The sequence below is a fragment of the Onychostruthus taczanowskii genome, unplaced genomic scaffold (assembly GCF_017590055.1).
Source record: "Onychostruthus taczanowskii isolate IOZ18803 unplaced genomic scaffold, ASM1759005v1 scaffold92, whole genome shotgun sequence".
Lineage (NCBI taxonomy): Eukaryota > Metazoa > Chordata > Aves > Passeriformes > Passeridae > Onychostruthus > Onychostruthus taczanowskii.
The window spans coordinates 197735-217734 of record NW_024507213.1 but is presented as its reverse complement, the minus strand read 5'-3'; the positions used below and the strand labels follow the sequence as shown (position 1 = coordinate 217734).

At 43.6% G+C, this 20000-nt stretch overlaps 1 protein-coding gene across 1 annotated transcript in view; it reads right to left on the bottom strand.

The window, feature by feature from the left end:
* MSH3 (mutS homolog 3) overlaps positions 1-20000 on the bottom strand; it is a 94022-nt gene that overhangs the window by 73806 nt on the left and 216 nt on the right. Inside the window, exons 2-9 of the mRNA XM_041426660.1 lie at positions 19924-19999; positions 17607-17730; positions 16782-16990; positions 14330-14542; positions 12773-12889; positions 11897-12014; positions 11241-11386; positions 9955-10121 (exon numbers count right to left, since the gene is read on the bottom strand). Of these exons, the coding sequence (XP_041282594.1) occupies positions 9955-10121; positions 11241-11386; positions 11897-12014; positions 12773-12889; positions 14330-14542; positions 16782-16990; positions 17607-17730; positions 19924-19999 (1170 nt within the window). The remainder of the gene's footprint in view (positions 1-9954; positions 10122-11240; positions 11387-11896; positions 12015-12772; positions 12890-14329; positions 14543-16781; positions 16991-17606; positions 17731-19923; position 20000) is intronic.

The following is a 20000-nucleotide window of genomic DNA, read 5'->3' as shown; positions in this document are numbered from 1 at the left end:
CTGGAGTTATTCTCCTTCAATGCTGTCAAGCCATGTCAGCACTTGGAACAAAACTTTTAAGATGTGAGTAGGGAGGTGAATATAACAATAAAACCAAGTCTGAAATAAGAAAGAAACTCCTTAGGAAGTAATCTGAATGAAAGCAAGAGAAGACATAAAAAAAGGCAGGAACCTTAATTGTTACATGTGTTAACATGGCAATTAATACTGCTCTCATTCTGCACTCAAAAACCAGAAGAGGCCTCAGGGTTTTGGAAATGTGCATGCTATTTTTAATAATTCTACCTCAAATACAAATGTGGTTCTCATACATCTAATAAAAAGAAAAAAGAAAAAGCCCTGCAAATGGTAGCCAAATACTGAAATAAGGCTTCAATCCCTGAGAGCTGTGTGCCCATGGCCAGGAAGGCCGAGCTCTGGTTCCTGAAATGAGGAAGAAGCTGCTGAGTTTGGTCATGACCTGCCTTGCACAATGAGAAGTGAGGTTTTGACGCAAAGCGAGCATGTCATTCCCTATTTTGGGAGCTCTGCAGCTCCCAAACTCCTCACAGCTGGGAAACTGAAAGGTGGGACAGGTCCAGGAGCCCTGCTGGCACCTGGGGACAGCCCTGTCCAAGCCTGGGAACCAGCTCTGTGAAACCCAACACTCTGCCCCATGCAGGAAGATCTGCTCAGCCTCAGCCCAAAAACACCACGGAAATCTCTCTGCTAAAGCAGATTTTGGCACGGGCAACTTCTCATCTCCTTCAGATAAAGAGCTTTGCATGTTTTGTAATGGTTTAATAGAGGCTGCTGGACAGAAAACGGGATACATCTGGCTGGTCAATTACACTTGTAATTAATGTCTCCTTTGATAAGCTGATACAGACTTAAGAGTCCATTAAATGTGATGAATTGGACTTGTTAATTTTTCAACAAAAATAATTTCAGGCTTTCTGTGAGATGTACAAAGATGCTTAAACACAGTCTCATCTCTAACAGGATAAATACAAGTAGAGTGTTAACAATTATATCTCCTATACAAAATATTTTTGTCTTATTCCACATTCCTGTAACCCATGAGTAGGATGTTTTCACCAGAAATTGTTATTTACCTTGATTTGCTGTTCTGTGAAAAGCTAATACAAGAGAAAAAGCATGGCAGTTCTTCCTGTGGGTTAATTTAGCATGTAACTTAACAGATGCTGTGCACTATGTATTCTTTCTTTCCAAGGATTCACCATTAAGAAGCCAACTGCAAAAAGCCACTTAAATTATTTCACAAATGGAACAAAAAAAAAACATTTCGAGGAAGAAGGTGAAGGCAGCTCGGGCCAAGTGGTAAGCTTTTAAGGAAAAAAAAACAAGAAAGAATTCTAAATTGAAATTCAATTTATCTCATGTTTACACTTTGGGGGCAGGCAATGGTTCAGCTCAAAATATAGTTTTAAGTATCACAAGGCTGCACATCATCTCTGGAGAGGTAGGCTGAAAACAGAGGTAGCAGACTTTTGTCTTTGTTCTGCCTGGGGCTTTTCAAATATGTCAAAAATGGAAGAAAAAATAGCATCTTAATTCTACAGACAATGGATACTTACTCCAACTTATTAGATTTTGTAACTCAAGACCAAAGGAAACTGAGTAATAAATCCTCAATTATTACCAATCAATTAAATCGTTACAATATTAGAGTGAGTAGAGGGATAAAACTACTAAGTGAAACTGAGGTTTTTTTGTCAGATAAAGGATTTTTGTTCACAAGACACACAGCCTTCTTTTTGTTCACTACCTGTCTTCTAAAGTACAAAAAGTTGTTTTAAACTTGAAGTCGTATGTAATTGTTTTCAAATACAAGAAGTTGTTGGCATAATCTGTCTACAAAGAATGTTCCCAACAAAATCCCAAGAATTCCTATCACCCAGTTTAACATGAAGGGCAGTGGTCTAGATTCTGCTCTTGGTCAATGATGAGCCAGAAGTATCTGAAAACACATCCCTATTAATGCACATTAATTCCTTCAAGTTTTTGAAATCCTTCCTGCCTGGGCTACACCAGAGGGATTTCAGATCCTGCTGAGTCCTCCCTAAACAGCCAGCTCCAAATGCACCAATCTCAACATGGCAACACTCAGGACAAGTTCTCTTTCTTTAAAAAACAAACAGGGAAAAGGGTTATGTCAAAAGAAAGAGGTTTCTTGGTGTTTGTGGGTCTGCACTTCCTGCTGCAGCTCTCTATGATGCCACAAAAACTTTTGCCATGATCAGGTAAAAATGGCCTGTGGGAACAGGCTAAATACTAAATACTTCTTACATATTTTTTCTGCTGACCTATCTTATGGCTACTGCTTAGCTCTACTCACAGTTCCACCATCTCTGAAGACCTCCATCTGCAGCTTTCCCAAAACCCTCTGATTTTATGGATTCCCACAGGAACACAACTCCTTAACCCACCGGCAGCACTCCAAAGCTGCTGGTGAAACTCCATTCCAGGGCTCCCTTCCTCAGCACATTAAAAACCAAACGTGCTACTCTGCTATTAATAACATCTGATAGTGTGCTAATTATACAGCACAGGATGATTAATTGATAGAGTGCATGGCTTCCCCTCTGCCACGGCTCAAAAGTTACATCATGGCTTTGAGTCCTGAACAGCAGATTCCAAAACAAGCATTCCAAAATACAGCTTAATTGGAGTTAATCACAAGTGCATTTGATGATGATATTTATGAAAGCATTTCCTTGCTTAGGCAGCCCAAGGGCACTGGCATTCAGATTCTGGTGCCAGGTCAGGTTCATGCTCTGACTCTGGCTGGGTCCAGAAGTTGGGCCACCTGTAATTTCTCACACCCAGGCTGCTTTGCCACACAGGTATTTCCACCTAGATTAACTCAAACCAGTCCCAGTGCTACCTTTCAGAGACAAACCAAGATGTTTTTTTCTCAAAGTCATCAGAAAACAAGTGCACTATATTGGCAATATACACAGGATGCTTTATGGTAAGGCTTGACTTCCCCACTTCAAGATGCAAATTCATGTGCTATCTTTTCAGACAATTAAAACAGCTTCACAAATCAATTAATACTCTAAGTAAGGATTTCTGACAGCTATACAACTGTTTCCCTTAAATTAAAGGTTTTTTTTCCCCTCCTCACAGCTCCCTTTTTTTTTTTTTTTTTGTTTGTGGTGTTTTTTGGGTTTTTTTTGGTTTGATTTTTTTTTGCAACAACAGCAAAAAAAACCAGGACTGCCCCGGGAATGGGTTTGAGGGATGGACTGTTCAGGAATCAGGAATCAGGAATCAGGAATCAGGAATCCCCCCCCAGCCCCTTTTTTTTTTTTTTTGTTTGTGGTGTTTTTTGGGTTTTTTTTGGTTTGGTTTTTTTTTTGCAACAACAGCAAAAAAACCAGGACTGCCCTGGGAATGGGTTTGAGGGATGGACTGTTCAGGAATCAGGAATCAGGAATCAGTTGGTTGTGCACATTCAGAGGGCAGCGGTCAAAGGCTGAGTCCCAGTGGACATCAGTGACCTGCCCCCAGGTCAGGGCAGCCCCAGGCTGGATCCAGCACAGGCTGAGATGGAGCAGCTCTGCTGGCAGGAAAGGCTGGCACAGCTGCCATGGCTCAGCTGGGCAGGAGAAGCTTTGGGCTGAGCTCAGGGTGGCCTTTCAATGCTTACAGGGAGCCCATAAGGAAGATGGGGACAGAATTTTCAGTAGGTCTGTTTGGACATGGCAAGGGGTGATGCTTTTAAACCCAAAGAGAGCAGATTCAGACTGGATATGAGGAAGGAGTACTTTCCCATGAGGGCGGTGAGGCCCTGCACGGGCTGCCCAGGAGGTGGGTGCCCCATCCCTGCAGACATACAAGGTGTGGCTGCACAGGGCTCTGACCCACCTGCAGCAGGGGGCTGGTCTGGATGACCTATAAAAGCCCCTTCCAACCCAAGGTTCTATGATTATATGAACACCACTTGCTCTCCACAGTGCTCTCCTGATTCCTCCTCAAGCCCTGACAAGACCTGTTTAATAAACAGGAAGAGGCACAGCCGCAAAGCAACGGAAGGCATGCAGTGAGAGGGCAGGTGGCTGTCCAGGAAGCTGTCCAGAAAAGTTATCCTTCCTTTCCATACCCCTGCACTGCCCAGGGCATGTGACAAATGAGGCAGGTTGGAGGGGTGTCACTTGTACCCTCCCCAAGGTTGTACCTTCTCTCTCCATCTGAAGGTCCCCTCAGCCTCAGCTCTGCAGAGGGGGCTGCAGGAGCAGGACAGTGCCAGGCTGCCAGGAATGCCTGGAATCTGGCTGGAAATGGGGACAAGGACAGCCAACACACATAAACAGAAGGGCAGAGACAGGAGGAGGTGGCAAAGACTCCAGAAAGCAGGAGCACAGCTGTAAAACAGGCAGGAGGGATGGAGGGGCAAACAGTTATCTTCCACCTGACAGAAGCCAGCCAGACAGGCACAAAAGAAAACAGGAATAGACTCAAATATATTTGCTAGGAATTTGCTAAGTACATCTGTCTCCCTCTGTAGAAAGTCTTTCGCATAAGATGAAAGCAAGTGTCTTACACAAAATCTTTTTGCTTTAAAAAATACTGTGCTGCCAAGCAATATAGAGTTAATTACAATAGCAGTGATTCCAAATTCTCTGCTGAGAACCCAGAAAATATTCACGTGAATTCTGAACATCTAACAGTCATTTGTAGTATTCCAAATTCCCAGAGGAAGAGTCCATGCCTAAAGCACACTCTTCAGCAGTCTAATCTACCACAAGCCTCTTACCTCTGCCATACATAGGAAAGAACATCTGTTAAAAGAGACAAACGCTCTCAGTCAAGCACAGAATTAAACTGCTAAAGACAGCCCAAAAGATAAATCTTGTTCCTTAGATCTTGTTCCTTTCTGCAGTTCAGCAGACTGATGGCACTTAAAAACCCACTTCAGTTTCACTCTTTTCAAAATTAAGAAAACAATTACATTCTGGGTCTATAAAAAATAAATAAATTCATGGCCTTTCTCTCTTCCCCAGCTCAGGAGGGGCTGGGAACCAGGACTACAAGAGCTTTACTCTCCTCACTCCACGTCACTGCTACCTGCATGTCAAACATGCAGACAGCCTCAGTTTTCCTCTCTCCCACATTGTCTCGTTGGCATCAGTGCCTGGACTAAAACTGCTCAATTTCTAACTCCTGGCAATTTCTAACTCCTGGCAATGAGGGCAGGAAGCGGGGGAAGAAGTAATCTCTGAGAAGTTCCACATCCAAGGTATCCTCAATGCCACTGTTTCACAAGGAAAGAGTCCCAAGTCAGCTTCTAAGTTGAATAAATTATGAAAAAGCAGTCCCCAATGAAACAAAATGCTAGGACTTTAACAAATATGCCAACATTCATAGAATGCTAAAAAAGATTTAAACTTGCACACCAGTTTTAAGAGCTTAAGACTAATTCTCCATTTGAATATGTGACAAATCACAGCATATGAATATATACTGAGAAAAAAAACAAGCAACATCACAAACAGAGGACAAAAAAAAGTACCACAACTTACTTGTCACTTCCTACAGTTTCTGATCTGCCCTGTAATAATAAATCAAACAGTTGACAAAACATGCTAACAAAGGCTTTACTGTTTTATTTTTCCTGCTTCTGTTTACAAGGTAAGGGGTTTTTGCTGTGTAAAAGTTAACTTCTAGATATCAAGAAACTGGACAAGCATCAAGGGTCAAGACTTAATTGCTCTTCATTTAATAATTTGTACCTCAAATGGAGGGGAGGGAAAAAAACACACCCATGAGTACTATTAATCAGTGCAATAATGCCACAAATGCAGTTGCTGAACACAGCATGTTTTCCATTCTTTGCAGGAGAAATAACCATGTGAGAAATAATGCACCTTTGAGCCAGGTGTGAGTCTAAGGAGCTCATCAGAGCTTTGGCCTGGGGAGAAATTTATAAAAACACAAGGGCTGGGCAAGGCAAGGCCTGCAAAGGTCAGCTGTTGCTGTAAAAAGCAGTGCTAACATTTTTAATCAAATTTATCATCCAGGGTAAGACCAGTGCACTGCGCTGCATTTAGACACAGGGCTTTGAAACTGCCTCTTCCTGCCCATGCAGCAAGGACTCCATGTGCATGGGGGGACAGTAATTCCACCTGGACAACATCCCAAACTGCGGGGGCAGTCAGGCAGGTGTGGAGAACACTTCACTCTTCAGCAATGTGTCAAACAAGATGCAAGCCCCACGCCTCCCTCACCTGCAAGGCCCCAGGAAACAATGAATGCCAGTATTGGGAACAGCAGCATGACTGAGAGAGGATTAAACTGCCAAAAAACACCATCCAGCAACTCTTCCAGGCCACTGCAAGAGGTGATGACACTGTGATGGAATTTCTCCTCCTGTCCATTCAAAAGGAGAAAGCTCTGACATGCCCACCTCAGGCAGCAGGCTGCACAGAGCATGGGCTGGACTCTCTTTGGTCAGTAAATACCTCTTCACTGATGCTTTTGGGGGTTTGTACTTGCAGAAAACAGCCCACGTGCTGGTTTTGCACTTCAGTTGCTTTTTTCTTCCCTGCTGCAAATTTAACTGCTTGCAGCTTCCATTGACACAAAACATTCTCAAGATGGTTGTCACAGCTTGCCTTTCACTTAACAATCCACGGGAACACTACAAGCTACACAAACCACGAAACCACTGCTTTTTATGGTCACCAGCCCTTTAGACACTCTCCACTCCTCTGTTCCACTGAATGTGCAATGCTGTTTACTCTCACTGTAACCCTTTGAGATCTTGCTTTTGCACTACAACCCTTCCTGTCCTTGCTCACCTACAAACCTCAGGAGCTCTGTAAATAAATGCACATGCCCTTCACAAAAAATAAAAAAAATCCTCAGCGTTAACTACATGAATGCATCCTCTGACCAGAGAAACCAGCAGTCACGTATAAAAACCACAAAATTAAAAGCGTTTTGTACACAGTTACAAGTCAGAGTTCATTCCAGCTGAGTTTCTACTTGACTGATGACATAAATCCATAACTCTGTCCATGAGAGCAATTAGCACTGAACAGCACCATTGACCAAATGCAATAAATCCACTACAGCTCACTCTAAGAGATCATGACAGAAACTGGAGAGGAACAAACCTGAAGAGACCTCACCCAACACAGTTAAAAGCAGAGGCCACTGCTAAACCAGAGGGCTATTAGCACTGCACTTAGCAGAAAGAGCTTGAAATTATTTTTGCAGAGGTTCTCCAACACAAATTAAAAAGGCTTGTGTTGAACATGATGATGGAGGTTCAGCTACTTGAGGGATTCCACCATGAGAGGGAGGATGAGGTTCAGTTCTCAGTGGGTCTGAAAGAGAAGGGAATCCCAGGGAGCCAACTCCAAGCCAAAGACTACTGCAGCACTCAGGGGAGAGCAGGAACCTGAACCCCACATTCAGAACCCTGGGGTTACCACAGGCAACAAGCTGCAGACTACCTGCAGCCTAAACCAAACAGCACAGAGCTGGGCAAAACACTGTGGGTTAAAAGTTACTTGTGACCAGTGTGTTTCCACAGGGTGTCCAAGAATGCTACAGAACGAAACATTGCCAAAAAAGGGCAAATGGAAAAAAGAGGAAGAACGGAGCACTCTGAAGAGGCACTGAATTTTTCAACGAAACAAGGAAGAATTTTTCAACAAAACAAGAGCAGCAAAAATATCCCAAAGGAGCCTCAAAGACAATGTCAGGAGACCAATGCAGGCCGGGTTTTAAAGCAGCCAACACGTTAAGGAAGGTGGGTGCTGACCCTTGACTAGAAAGAACTTGGAATACAAAACACTGTTTTCTTAGGGAAAAAAAATATAAGCATTTTCTGAAGGCAAGATTTTTTCCTCTGCTTTCTAGAAAGAAGGAAATTAAAACCATGACAAGATTTTCCTCCAGGCGGGTCAGCACTTGCAAACAGATGTTGCTAACAGCTTGGGAACAGCACAGTACTCACCAGAACAGTTTGTCTTGAACCACTTTTTGTAACCTACTTTTAATATAAGCTTTGCTTTTGAGGGAAGGCTCTTCACTGGCCCCCAGCTCAGTGTGCTTGAATAGTATTTTCTAGCCATTAAATCCACCCTAGAATAGTAGAGAATAAAAAAAACTCTCACAGAAATTGAAGAGAAGCACAGAGACTTTCAACTCTTGTCAGGGTAAAGGGGCACTGAACCGACTTAGGGCTGCTCCCACAAAGCTGCAGAGCTGTACCTTAGCTCAACATTTTACTTCATTCACTTGGTAACCATAAGCACAGTCTTTGTGCTGGCCACACCACCTTGCTCACTCAGTGCCAAGCTCTAGTACACAACTCCCAACACCAAATCACCCCTCCTGTAATTTTTATAGTACAGTGGAGGAGAAGAACTTCTCTTCTCTCCCCTCCCCTCCCCTCCCCTCCCCTCCCCTCCCCTCTTTTCCCTTCCCTTCCCTTCTCCCAACCTCTCCAAGCTCCAGACTCCTGGGACTACTTTTCTCTCTCATCCCTACCCTGTTTTCATCACCCCAGTGTTCTTCTGCTGCACTCACAACACACAAAGAGATGAAGATCTTTCTTGAACCACAAGATCTACATCCCAATGTTTTAGTTAGCAAGGTCTTAAAAAATTATGGAAATGAAACTTTTTACAGCTCATGGAAGATTCTCAACAACAGGTTTTAGGAAAGAGCTGCTAAAAGATGAAATCACCAGATACTGGGCCAATAACCAAACCTGAATACTACAGACATCTCAGTATGCATTAAAATGAAATCAGAAACTGTACAAACACAAACCTAATTAAAAGCACAAGAAAGCAGCATATTGAAATCACTTAAATTACTATGAAATACTTCAGGGCCCTCTAGTGGTTTGATCTTTGGTACTAGAAAAAAATGCAAGAAGAATGGTTTTTAAAATAAGGCTACTGAGGTGTATGGCAAAAATATGTTCTATTTTTGTCACTCTCATGTAATTAAGGGCATTTGGGCTGGAAAGCTGCCTAGAAAATTACCAGAAAGGCGAAAAAACTACAAATTAATCTCTGTTCACAAAATCAGCTAATGGGTAGCATTTTTTGTCTTCATAAAAATGAAAAGTCACTCATTAACATTCTCTATTGTACATAACCAAAAAAAGACAAGGAAAAAGGAAAAAAAATCACAACCACTCTCCCAAATTCACACCAGAATGACTATTTCATTCAACACTGAAATGCCAAGCTCTAAACCAGATCTCTACAGCCCCAAACTGCATGGTTAAAAAGAAAAAAGCAAAAAACTGAAATTTCCCCAAAGAAATTGCATCTACAAGATTTCATCCCCTGTTCAGAACACTGCTTCATCTTTCATCTATCACACTAAAAATTACATCCTACTCTGCCTTTACTACACAGAAAAAGGGATACAGAAGACAAAAGAACAAGTGATACAGGTAACAAATTTCCTCTTGAAACATGCCAAGAGAGCTCAAAGCAAAGAGATGATCAGACACAATACTTCCAGGTCTGTACCCCAGTCCGAGATGGTGTAAAAGGACAAACAGGATCAAAAACCAGTTGCAAAGGTTTTCTACACCTACCTAAAGTCTCCTGTCTTTTAGAGACATCAAAACTATGACAAACAGGGGAAAAAAAGCCACATAATAACTCTTTTAGATCTGAAAGTGCATGAGCTTGGAAATTACTCAAAAAGATCCCACGATCAGGAGTGTGTGGCAGGACAATGACAATGTTTAAGTGCACAAATCTTTCACAGGCCAGAGTCAGAAGCCATGAACACCAGCCTAAACACAATTTAGGAGCAAGTGCCCAGAACTCTGAGGGATTTGGGAAGTTCTGAACCCAGCAGCAAACTCAGCCACTCTGGGAAGGGCCATGACAGAACTACACATCCAAACCTGCTCCTGGATCTCAGCTCCACCGCTGGCTCTGGGAAAGAGGGCCCCACAGAACTCACCTCATGGAGGTTATACTGTGGATGAGCTTTTCAGATTGATCTGACAGCCGAGATGGAAGAATTATTTCAACTGGCTGCAGGCGCAGAACGCGACTCTCCAGCTCCGAGCGGGAAGCACCGTCCCGAAAACTGTCAAAAATCACTTCTCCTGTAGTTGGCTGGATCGCCTGCCAAACAAAAACATACACACATATCCAGTGGATATTCACATTTTCAGGGACTGCTTCAGAGGCTCAAACTGCTAACCAGAAAGAAAATCAGTAAAATTATACAGCACCCCCACACACAGCCAAAGTGGGAAATCAAAATATCTGAATGCGCTTTTTTCCAAACCCATGACACAACAATAACCTCAAAACACTAACACAACTTTGTCTTGGTAAGTGGCAAAGATACCTTACAAACGTAAATGTGCTTTTGTTACCAGTCCATCTCTGTTCAATTTTTAATACTAGACAAATCTGTCAAAATATCTGAATGCGCTTTTTTCCAAACCCATGACACAACAATAACCTCAAAACACTAACACAACTTTGTCTTGGTAAGTGGCAAAGATACCTTACAAACGTAAATGTGCTTTTGTTGTTACCAGTCCATCTCTGTTCAGTTTTTAATACTAGACAAATCTATTAACTGAAGTCTATGAAATGCACATGTAATTCGAACTGGAATTTGAACACTTGCTTCTGTTCTCTCCCAGCAGCAGTATGACATTCAAACAGAGACACAATCAAGATACTTTTTAATTAATTCATTACCAGCTGACTGGGCTTCACTTATCACCGTGTTTTGCTGGTTAAGCAGGACTGGGTTTAATCTTCACCAATACAAATCTGAAGTCTAAGTGGTAAAAAGTCCTCTAAAGTCTCTTCCTCTAAAGATTGGTATTTTGTAGAGGAAAAAAGTGCTCACAAGCTTTAAAATATTGACCCTAAAAATGTTTAAACATTGAAATTTGTAAAGCATCTGAACTAATGTATTTGGTTAAAATACTAATATGTTTTCAAGAGAAACAGCAGCAAAACCAGTTTGATAAATGGTCAACTTTGAAGTTCTCAAATATAAAGCCAACACAAATATAAAGTTCACACACAGATACATTACTTAAAGTGCCTCTTTTATGAAAAAAAAAAAAAAATTCCTGCTCCCCCAAAATAAAATCTGAATGACAGAACAGTCATGAATTTAACAAGGTAGCCACGCACCCCCCCAGAAAAAAACCAAAATGCACAACAAAACAACCCCACACAGACCCTAAAATACTGACTCCTAAGAAAGTAACTTACCATAATGCCTGTAACAATGTCACCTTTCTTCCTGTCCTTCAGGTGGTCTCCATTTTCACAGATGCAGAGGAGGTAGTTATCAGGGACATCTGCTGTTACCTCTTCAACATCTACAGACTCATCCAGCTTCAACAAAGGGTTCACATGTAGCAAATGTTAAAAAAAAAAACTACACAGATTCGGGTGGACTGCTCACAGGTCTTTCCAGACCTTAGTCCTGCACTCTCAGACATTAATCTAACAATCTTTTTAACTCCTGGTATGGTTTGAGAAATTAAATGAAAAACATGAGGTAGACAAAAGAGGATAGAGCTAAACAAAAAATGGAAGAAATTAAAATACATTGGTTAAAAGGTGTTTCTCTCTTATTTTAACATTTTTTAGGCAAGACCTGCAGGACACTGCAGATTTGGTAGTTCCACTCCATGACTTCAGAAAGCAACTACAGTAAACACAACAAGCCTACAACCCTGAGGAGATTGAATTGTTTGTAAAGACAGCAAGATGTTTTACCACTACATGAAATTAAAAGAAGTTGAATTTCTGCTGCCACTCTTATGTCAGCCACTAGCTGCTCATGCTCCATCCTGGTGATAACACTAGGATCAAGGCCTCCCAAAGGTTAGTCTGAAACCAGGTTTATTTGAAAAGGATATCTTCTCCAATAAGTGTAGACTTAGTGTAGAGGGCAGTCAGCTTACGGCTGAAGAGAGAGCTTTTATTTTCTCCAGCAGCTTTCAGTGCTGCAGTTTCCATTTGTTTTATTACTCCAACCTACAGGCAGACAAACAAGAAACAAAGTTAGATCTCTGGCAATAAATTATTATTTTTTTTGTTCTATATATCTGGTAATCTTTTAAGATGTACAAACAACAAATGCATAATTCAAGCCGGAATAGGTGATCAACAGAAAGGGCTCTCACATCAATCCTACTAATGAGATTATAAGGCAGTGCTTTTCGTGACCCTTTTCCTATTCCTGACTGCCCTCTCAACTTCTGTACCTGTGCTTCTCATCCTATTTTGAAACAATTTAGCTGGACATCACTGCTTATTAGAGAATGGTTGCTTGCATCCAATTTAGAATCAACAAGTCCTTTTCTTAGAAATAGAGGCAGAAAAAGAGGCTATCACCAGAAAGCCACAGAATTACAGGGATCCAGAACAGGAAGGAACAGAGAAAAAAAACAATGGGCTGGGATAAGAAAAACAAGGATGTGAGGAATAATAAAACAGAGAGAGGATATGTACATTTCTCCTTATTAAATGCAAAAACTTGATACAAAAACACTGAGAAAAATAATTGTTCTGGAGCTGTTCCTGAAAAAATGAAGAGGCTTCTCTGAATCTGCTAATGGCTCATGACACCCCCAGCACGGAGAAATTGAAACGAAGGGAAGTTGGCCATTTCTACTGCAGGAACCAGGGATAACGAGCTGCCCACTTCTCAGCCACCAAACCAGGGGCTGGTACAAGCAGTGCAAGTCCTCTCAGGGCTGGTCTGTGCTCAATTAGCAGGAGTCAGGGGTAACCTTGTGTCCCTTGGCTACGAGGCGGCGCACGTGGACGAAGAGCCGGTGGCTGGGGATGCTGGCAGTCATGAAGTTGTGATCCAGGTGACAGTAAATGTTCAGCTCCTTAGCTGCAATCTGCAACAAGAGTCAGCCAACGGGTCACCAAGTAATTTAAGAAGGTAAGGGGCTTATCTCCATGACAACAGTGATGCACAACCACAATTAAAAGCTGGGTGACAAAGGGAAAGCATTCCAGGAGAAAGCCCCTCCACCTCCCTGTCCCAGCATTGCCATAAACAGGGGATTCACTATCACAGGCTGCAGGTGTCAGGTTTTAAGGTTGCACCTTGATCTTTACCACTGTGAGGTAAACCACCCACACTGCACAGGCAGGGTCTGAAACACAGCTCAGCAAAAGGTCAAATGACTTTCATGCCACTAGAAACGCAGCAGGAATGGAAGTATTTAGTTTGTGGTCATAAAGATGGGATTAACCTGGCCAATCAACTAAAATACTGAAAAATCAATATTGAACAGCAGTGGAAACTAAATACTTAATAAAAAAAGAGTAAAAACACTTACTAAAATGCTACATTACCATGTGTGGTTTGTATGATCTTTTTGCCCCGTAGCAAAAAGGCAGGAAACTAAATACTTAATACAAAAAGAGTAAAAACACTTACTAAAATGCTACATTACCATGTGTGGTTTGTATGATCTTTTTGCCCCATAGCAAAAAGGCAGGTGTTCACTGAGCAGAGGATGGGGTACTAGGCAGGACCTGCAGGCAAACACTAACCTATCTGAACTGCCTATTTCTATTTCTGGGCTCTAAGTACACCAGCAAATGAGCAGACAAATTACACAGCACAAATATGATGGGGAAAATGAATTCCCAGTAACCAAGCAACATTTCTCACTGGTCTCAAGTGTGAAAATAGCACCAAACAAAGGTTGGTAGCAACGACTTTGGGACAGATCATAAGGAAAAGCATTATGAAACATTTACAAACCATCACTTTAACATTATGTTTGTTACATAGTCCTTTCCAGTTCCTACAGATCTGCCATGTGTGGTGCCACGTCCAGGCATGCATTCAGGATGGTCTCTGCACCCAGGCTATACCTGCTACGTTCATATTTTCTAACACCACTTGCCCCACTGCCTTTCAATCTGAAAGATTCCTAATGTCATATATTACAGTTATAAATTATATATATATTATAGTAGAGTTCTGAGCCATGATATACAATTTCACCTCAGAAAGTTTTTCAGCTTTAACTCTGACAAAACTCTGACTGGGAACTCACCTTAAATTCTCAATATACCAGGCAGCAAGCGCTACCATGTGACTACAAAATAATAAATGCCATTTTGGCAAAAAAAAAAAAATGTGTGCATAATGGATAGTCTTGAATTTCAGCACACAGAGATTTTTCATCCTGATTTCAAGTAGCAAAACAAAACAAAATACCCCTTAAAACCCAAAGAAGTCTCCCTTCCAGAACTGGCCACAGACCTAGGATGACACCAGCACAATCCAAGTATCTTTCCATAATCTTGGAAAAAATTACCTCTGCATCTTGTCCAAAGAACCGGTATTTGTATCCACATTCCACACACAAAACTGCATCTTTGTACTTTTTCTTCATTTCTATGAACTGGAGTTCTAGTGGAGTGTAAATGCTTTTGGTTCTTTTATTAAGATTTGTATCTGAAGAATTTTGAGAATTTTCATGGGACTTGAGAGATGCAGAAAACTGACTAAGATTATGTTGTAACTCCTCCTGTAAATAAAAGGTGAAAAAGTGGAAATTAGGAATCATCAACCAAATCAATAGCCCCCTCCTTGGTTTGCACTGACCACAGAGCTACAGTCTGCTCTTGCATTGAAGAGCCCCCAAGCTGCAGCACAACTATTGCAGCAAGATATCCAGAACACAGAATATCTGGAATGAAAAGGAATTAAAAAAAGTCAAAGTTAGCTAGTCCTCAGACACCTGAGGGGAAATCAGAACCCTACTGTAGCATAAGCTCTCAAAGCACAGACCAAGACAATGCAGGCTGCAGAGAGTGGGCAGTCTAAACAGGCCATACACTGAAATAAGGATGAATTACTGCTCCAGTTCACAGGTGAGAAACTCCAGCACGAAGAGATTAATGATGTTCCAAAAATCCACAGTAAATCAAGAAATAAACCAATCTGAGTCTCCGTTCCCTGTCTCAGCCACCAAAACTGTACTCCTTCTCCAGTCTGCACTTCATCCCTAAGCTCAGCAAACCTCTCAGAACAATTTAAACACAGAAAATCAGCACTACAGTTTCTAAAACCTTAAATGTGAAATGCTTTGAGCTCACTGTGTCTGCAGTTTACCATTTGCAATGACATTATGTAGCCTATTCTTGCCAAGCAACTTCAGCTCTACCATGCTGTGCTGCTCTGTATGGTCAGCACAGTGATGGCTTCAGAAGTGCAGAGAGAAATGCTGGAAAGTGTTTCACTTACAGCAAAATTCCTCCTCACTTATAGCACAAGATCAAGTACAGATAACATTGGTTAAAAAAAATACAAAGACAACACCCTCCAGAATTTTTTAAAGCATATGACTATTTAAAACAAAATTAATCAGGTTGTGCTATAAACTCTGCATCTGCCAACAAATCCAATAAACTTCCATTTCTTGTAATCTCACCAAAGGTCCTGCTCAGATTACCAGAAACAAAGTGAGCAGACTGTTTAGCAGCAATTCAGAAAAAAAAAAATCAAACAGAGATAGCTTAAATCATATACTTATATACTTTGGGTCACGGGAATGTACAAAGTGTGCAGTCAGAGAACAACCAGGGAAAAACAGCACTTAGCTGTACCTGCAAAATCCCCACAACTGCACACCACTAAGCCAGAAGAACCCAGCCCAGCTCAAATAAAGCTGCCCTGCACCCAGAACTTGGGTGCCTTCAGGAGCTCAGATGTCTCTGCTGCACAATCCTTTGGTCCAAGGTCTGTGCCAGCCAAACAGGGTGACCTTGTCTCATTTTACAGGGAACTGACAAACCCGTGAAATAAGGGCATGAAAAAAGGCACAAGGAGTAGAAACAAACACAAAAGCTGACTTGTTGAGATGGTCTAAGTTACCAGCTGGAGGAAGGTTACCAAGTAAAAAGCAAGACACAAACAGCTAAAAGGACCCCTTCCAAGGAAGGCAGGAAAAATCAGTTTTCTGGGTTCTCCAACTGACCCCATCCTCATAACCTCAACCCCTTACCACAAGAGAATTCTCTTGCCACAAGCTGCTCACTTCAGCATTTGGACCCCACATCCACACAAAGCAGAGCCCCCCAGTTGAAGACCACAGCTCTGAGACAGAGAAGGTTAAAATCATCTTTTCATACAAGCTCCTTCTGTCAAAAAGCCAGCTGCAGAACTCCACTAAAGAGCAGCCACCACAGTAAGGCATGAGATGCATTCTAGGACCTGAGCAGCTGACCCCCAAACCCCATCATTAACTTATGTTAATGCAAAATACTATTATTCCACTCAAGTCTCTTGACTTGCACCGTACATATCTTCATGACAATTTTTTCTCTGAGCTACCCCTACCTCCTGCAGATGAAAAAGCAGTGATACCTTTACTAGCTAGATTAAGCCACATCTCAGTGATAACCCTTCACAACATTTTTGCAAAGAAAGCCTGCTGGAGGTTTGAGAGCCCACATGTGGAAATGAAAGCAAGCTGAGCAAAGTGCCCCTCTGAACACGTGCCACAGGGTGTTACAGCTTCCCCCACAGGTGACAGCAACAGGGCTTCTGTCCCCTCGTGACGCTGCTGTTCACCGAGGAGCCGGATCAGCCAACCTGCTCACCACGCAGGGAGCTTCAGGAAAACATCTGTACACAAACACAGCTCCCTGGGGATCTGCTGCACCGCCCCACGTCAGGGCACAAAGGGAAGCTTGTGCCAAAGCCTGCTGGTTTAACTCACAACAAGCAATCCACACAGCCCACAGGGCCAAAGCTCTGCATACCTTCTGTGCGACCTTTGGGCCGCTGTCCCAAGATGGAAGAGGATTTTTCAGCTCTGAGCTCCTCCCAGTAACACTGGGACATTTTTCTTTCTCCTGAAAGCCATCCTCCCGAAGGCTGGAACACTGCTGGTTTGAATCACTGCAGAACTCTCTCAGCCTGCCCAGAGTTTCCAAACAGATACGGGACTTCTCATGTTTCTGAGATTCTTCTTGGTGAAAATTAACAACAAAAATATATTAACAGCTTATTTTCTAAAAGAGAACGTCCATCAGAAGAACACCAGTAAGCACAGACACAACCATTTTGCTCCATGCTCTCTTCCCTGCGTTCCCTCTCAGCCCCCAGTGCAGTATTTCTGCCAGCCTGACAGAATCATGCACTTAAACAGCTTGGTTAACTTCCCCAGAAAACCAGCATTCCTCACTTGTGTGCTTCTCTCCGTGTGGGAAAAGATGCATCATTATTTTTCAAACTGACAACTGCACAGCTAAAGTTAGCTAAGAATACTGGGAATCAAGCAGATTTTCTTTCAATGCTTTTCTTTAAGCAGACAGTGTTGCCTCTTGAGGGTGTACTAGTGATACTTCAAAGCACCACACCAACAAATTTAATACCGTTCCCACTCTGAAACTCAAGAGCCTAATTCTTCCTATTGCAACATAATGAACTTTACATTCACTGGTTTTCATACCAACATTACCTTATTAAATTCTCTGCTCAAAGCCAGATGGAACCCAGGCATTTCTGAGGCAACAAAGCAGCTGACAATGAAAACCTCATTGACTGGCTGCCAATGCTTGAAGGTTTGCCAAGAGTCAACTCACTTTTATCCTGAGCCTTCAGTGGGTTACAGATCTCTTCCAGGGTAATTTGTCGTGCCTTGGTCTTCTTCTCACAGGGTTCATTGCTTTCAGTAGATGTGCTCCTTTTTGTGCCACATTTAGAAGCCTGAAACATAAATTAAACTAATAACTCCAGTTACTTTTTCTGTTTGCTCTTCTCTGAAAGAGAACACAGCAACTTCACAATAAGTTAAGGCAAAATAGTCCAACCTCCCACCCCTGGTATTGCTGGTGGCCAGGATGGAGGAGCTTGGAGCATCCTGCTCCTTAGATGTCTTTTAAAACATGCAGTTAGAACACTATGTAAATAGAAAATTCACCAATTTTGCTGTCTCATCATTGACCTTTTGCAAGAAGCTTGACCAAATATGAAGAATTAATTCCTAAGTCCAACAAAACATAAACACTTTGCACAGGAGCACACAACAGGTGCTTTCAGCAGCTTGCATCCACATCTCATCTCGTGACCACAGATGGTTTAACCATGGAATTTCAATTTCCTTAGAACTAAGCAGGAACTCCAGCCTCACCAACTAAACCCAAAACCTCCACATAACCACAGCCCACATGAGTAGCAGTTTTCAAGCCCACTGTGAAACATCACCAAAGTAACACTAATTAGGAAGTTTATTCTACTAGGGCAGAAAGATGTAATCACACCTTTCAAAATATATTTGGACCAAAATAGCTGACTTGAGTCACAGGTAAAAAAAACCAAACAGCCTTCCAGGGCGGGGAAGGGGCTGGAAACAGTAACTGCAGGGATGAACTCAGAATGAAACCCAACTGCTGAGACACAGCCACTTTTCCCCAGTGCTGACACAGGGAAGATCTGCAGGCTCTTTTGGCCGTGCACCTACCAGCACTCAGACCCCGAGTTACCTAACCTCCAGCACCTGGGACAGGAGCAGGGCTCACAGCACGGCAGAGCTGCCCAAAAATGGGATTCATTCCTCAGCGAGCAGCAGTGACACCCTTCAGAGGACAGCGGAGGCAGCCGCTCCAGCCCAGCCCTGCCCTCTCCCTGCCCTCACTGGCGTTCCTAGCTCAAAGACAGAGCCAGGATCTGCCCCTGCCCAGGGCCGGGGCTGTGTGCCTGCAGGGCTGGGTCTGCTGCTGCCCTCAGCATCTCCACGAGGCTGCCAGGCACGTGGCTTGCACCAACATCCTGATCTACATCCCTAAAACCTGCTAATTGCAGGAGCCCTTGACTAAGGGATGCAGCTGCTGCCTGTCCCACTGATCAGGTCCCACTTCTGGCTGATCAGGCTTCAAAGAACACAAAGATCAAACCTCAGAGAATATCCTTACTTATGAATATCTTAGCATATTGCAGAACTGGAAGGCACAGGGGTTCAACACTGAAGTCCCAATGATATGGACCAACAGGCTGGCCTTGCCCAGATCAGGAAACCAGTGCCAAGCTCCAGCTCCTCTGCACCAGGCACATCCTGTATCACAGAATCCCGGGATATTTGGGGCAGGAAGGGATGCCTGAGGATGACCTGGTCCCCTGGGCAGTGGCACAGGACGTGTCCAGCTGGGGCTGGCACGGCTCCACACAGGGACACTCCAGGCCCTCCCTGGGCAGCTGCTCCAGGCCTCTGCCCCTCCATGGACACGAGTTCTCCCTCCTGCTGGCCTGCACCTCGCTGCCCTCCATGGGATGGCCACTGCTGCTCCTGCTGCCACTGGCAGCCCTGAGCAGAGCCCGGCCCGTGCTCTGGCAGCCCTGGCTGATGGATGGATGGATGGATGATGGATGGATGGATGGATGGATGGATGGATGGATGGATGGATGGATGGATGGATGGATGGATGGATGGATGGATGGATGGATGGATGGATGGATGGATGGATGGATGGATGGATGGATGGATGGATGGATGGATGGATGGATGGATGGATGATGGATGTTTGGAAGGATGGATGGATGTTTGGATGGGTGGGTGGATGTTTGGACGGATGGATCCCCCCTCAGTGTTCCCTTCTCCACCCTGCCCAGCCCAGCCCAGCGATGCTGCAGAGCCCAAATCCTCCCCGTGGCCTCCCCTGGGCCCTCTCCAGCAGCTCCGTGTCCTTCCTGCCAGCCTGCTCCCCGAGCACCCAGGTACCAGCGCCCACACAGATCGTACAGCCGGGACCCGGCAGCCTGTCCCGAGCCTGTCCCGCAGTGTCCGTGATACCGGGACGGATACCGGGATGGATACCGGGACGGATACCGGGATGGATACCGGGATGGATACCGGGACGGATACCGGGACAGCGGGCCGTGCCCGCCCCGCCCCACCCTGCGCACCGTGTAGCGGGGCCCGCACTCGCCGCCGCTCGCCGCCGCCCCGAAGAACCTGCTCAGCACCGGCTGCCCCGCGGCCC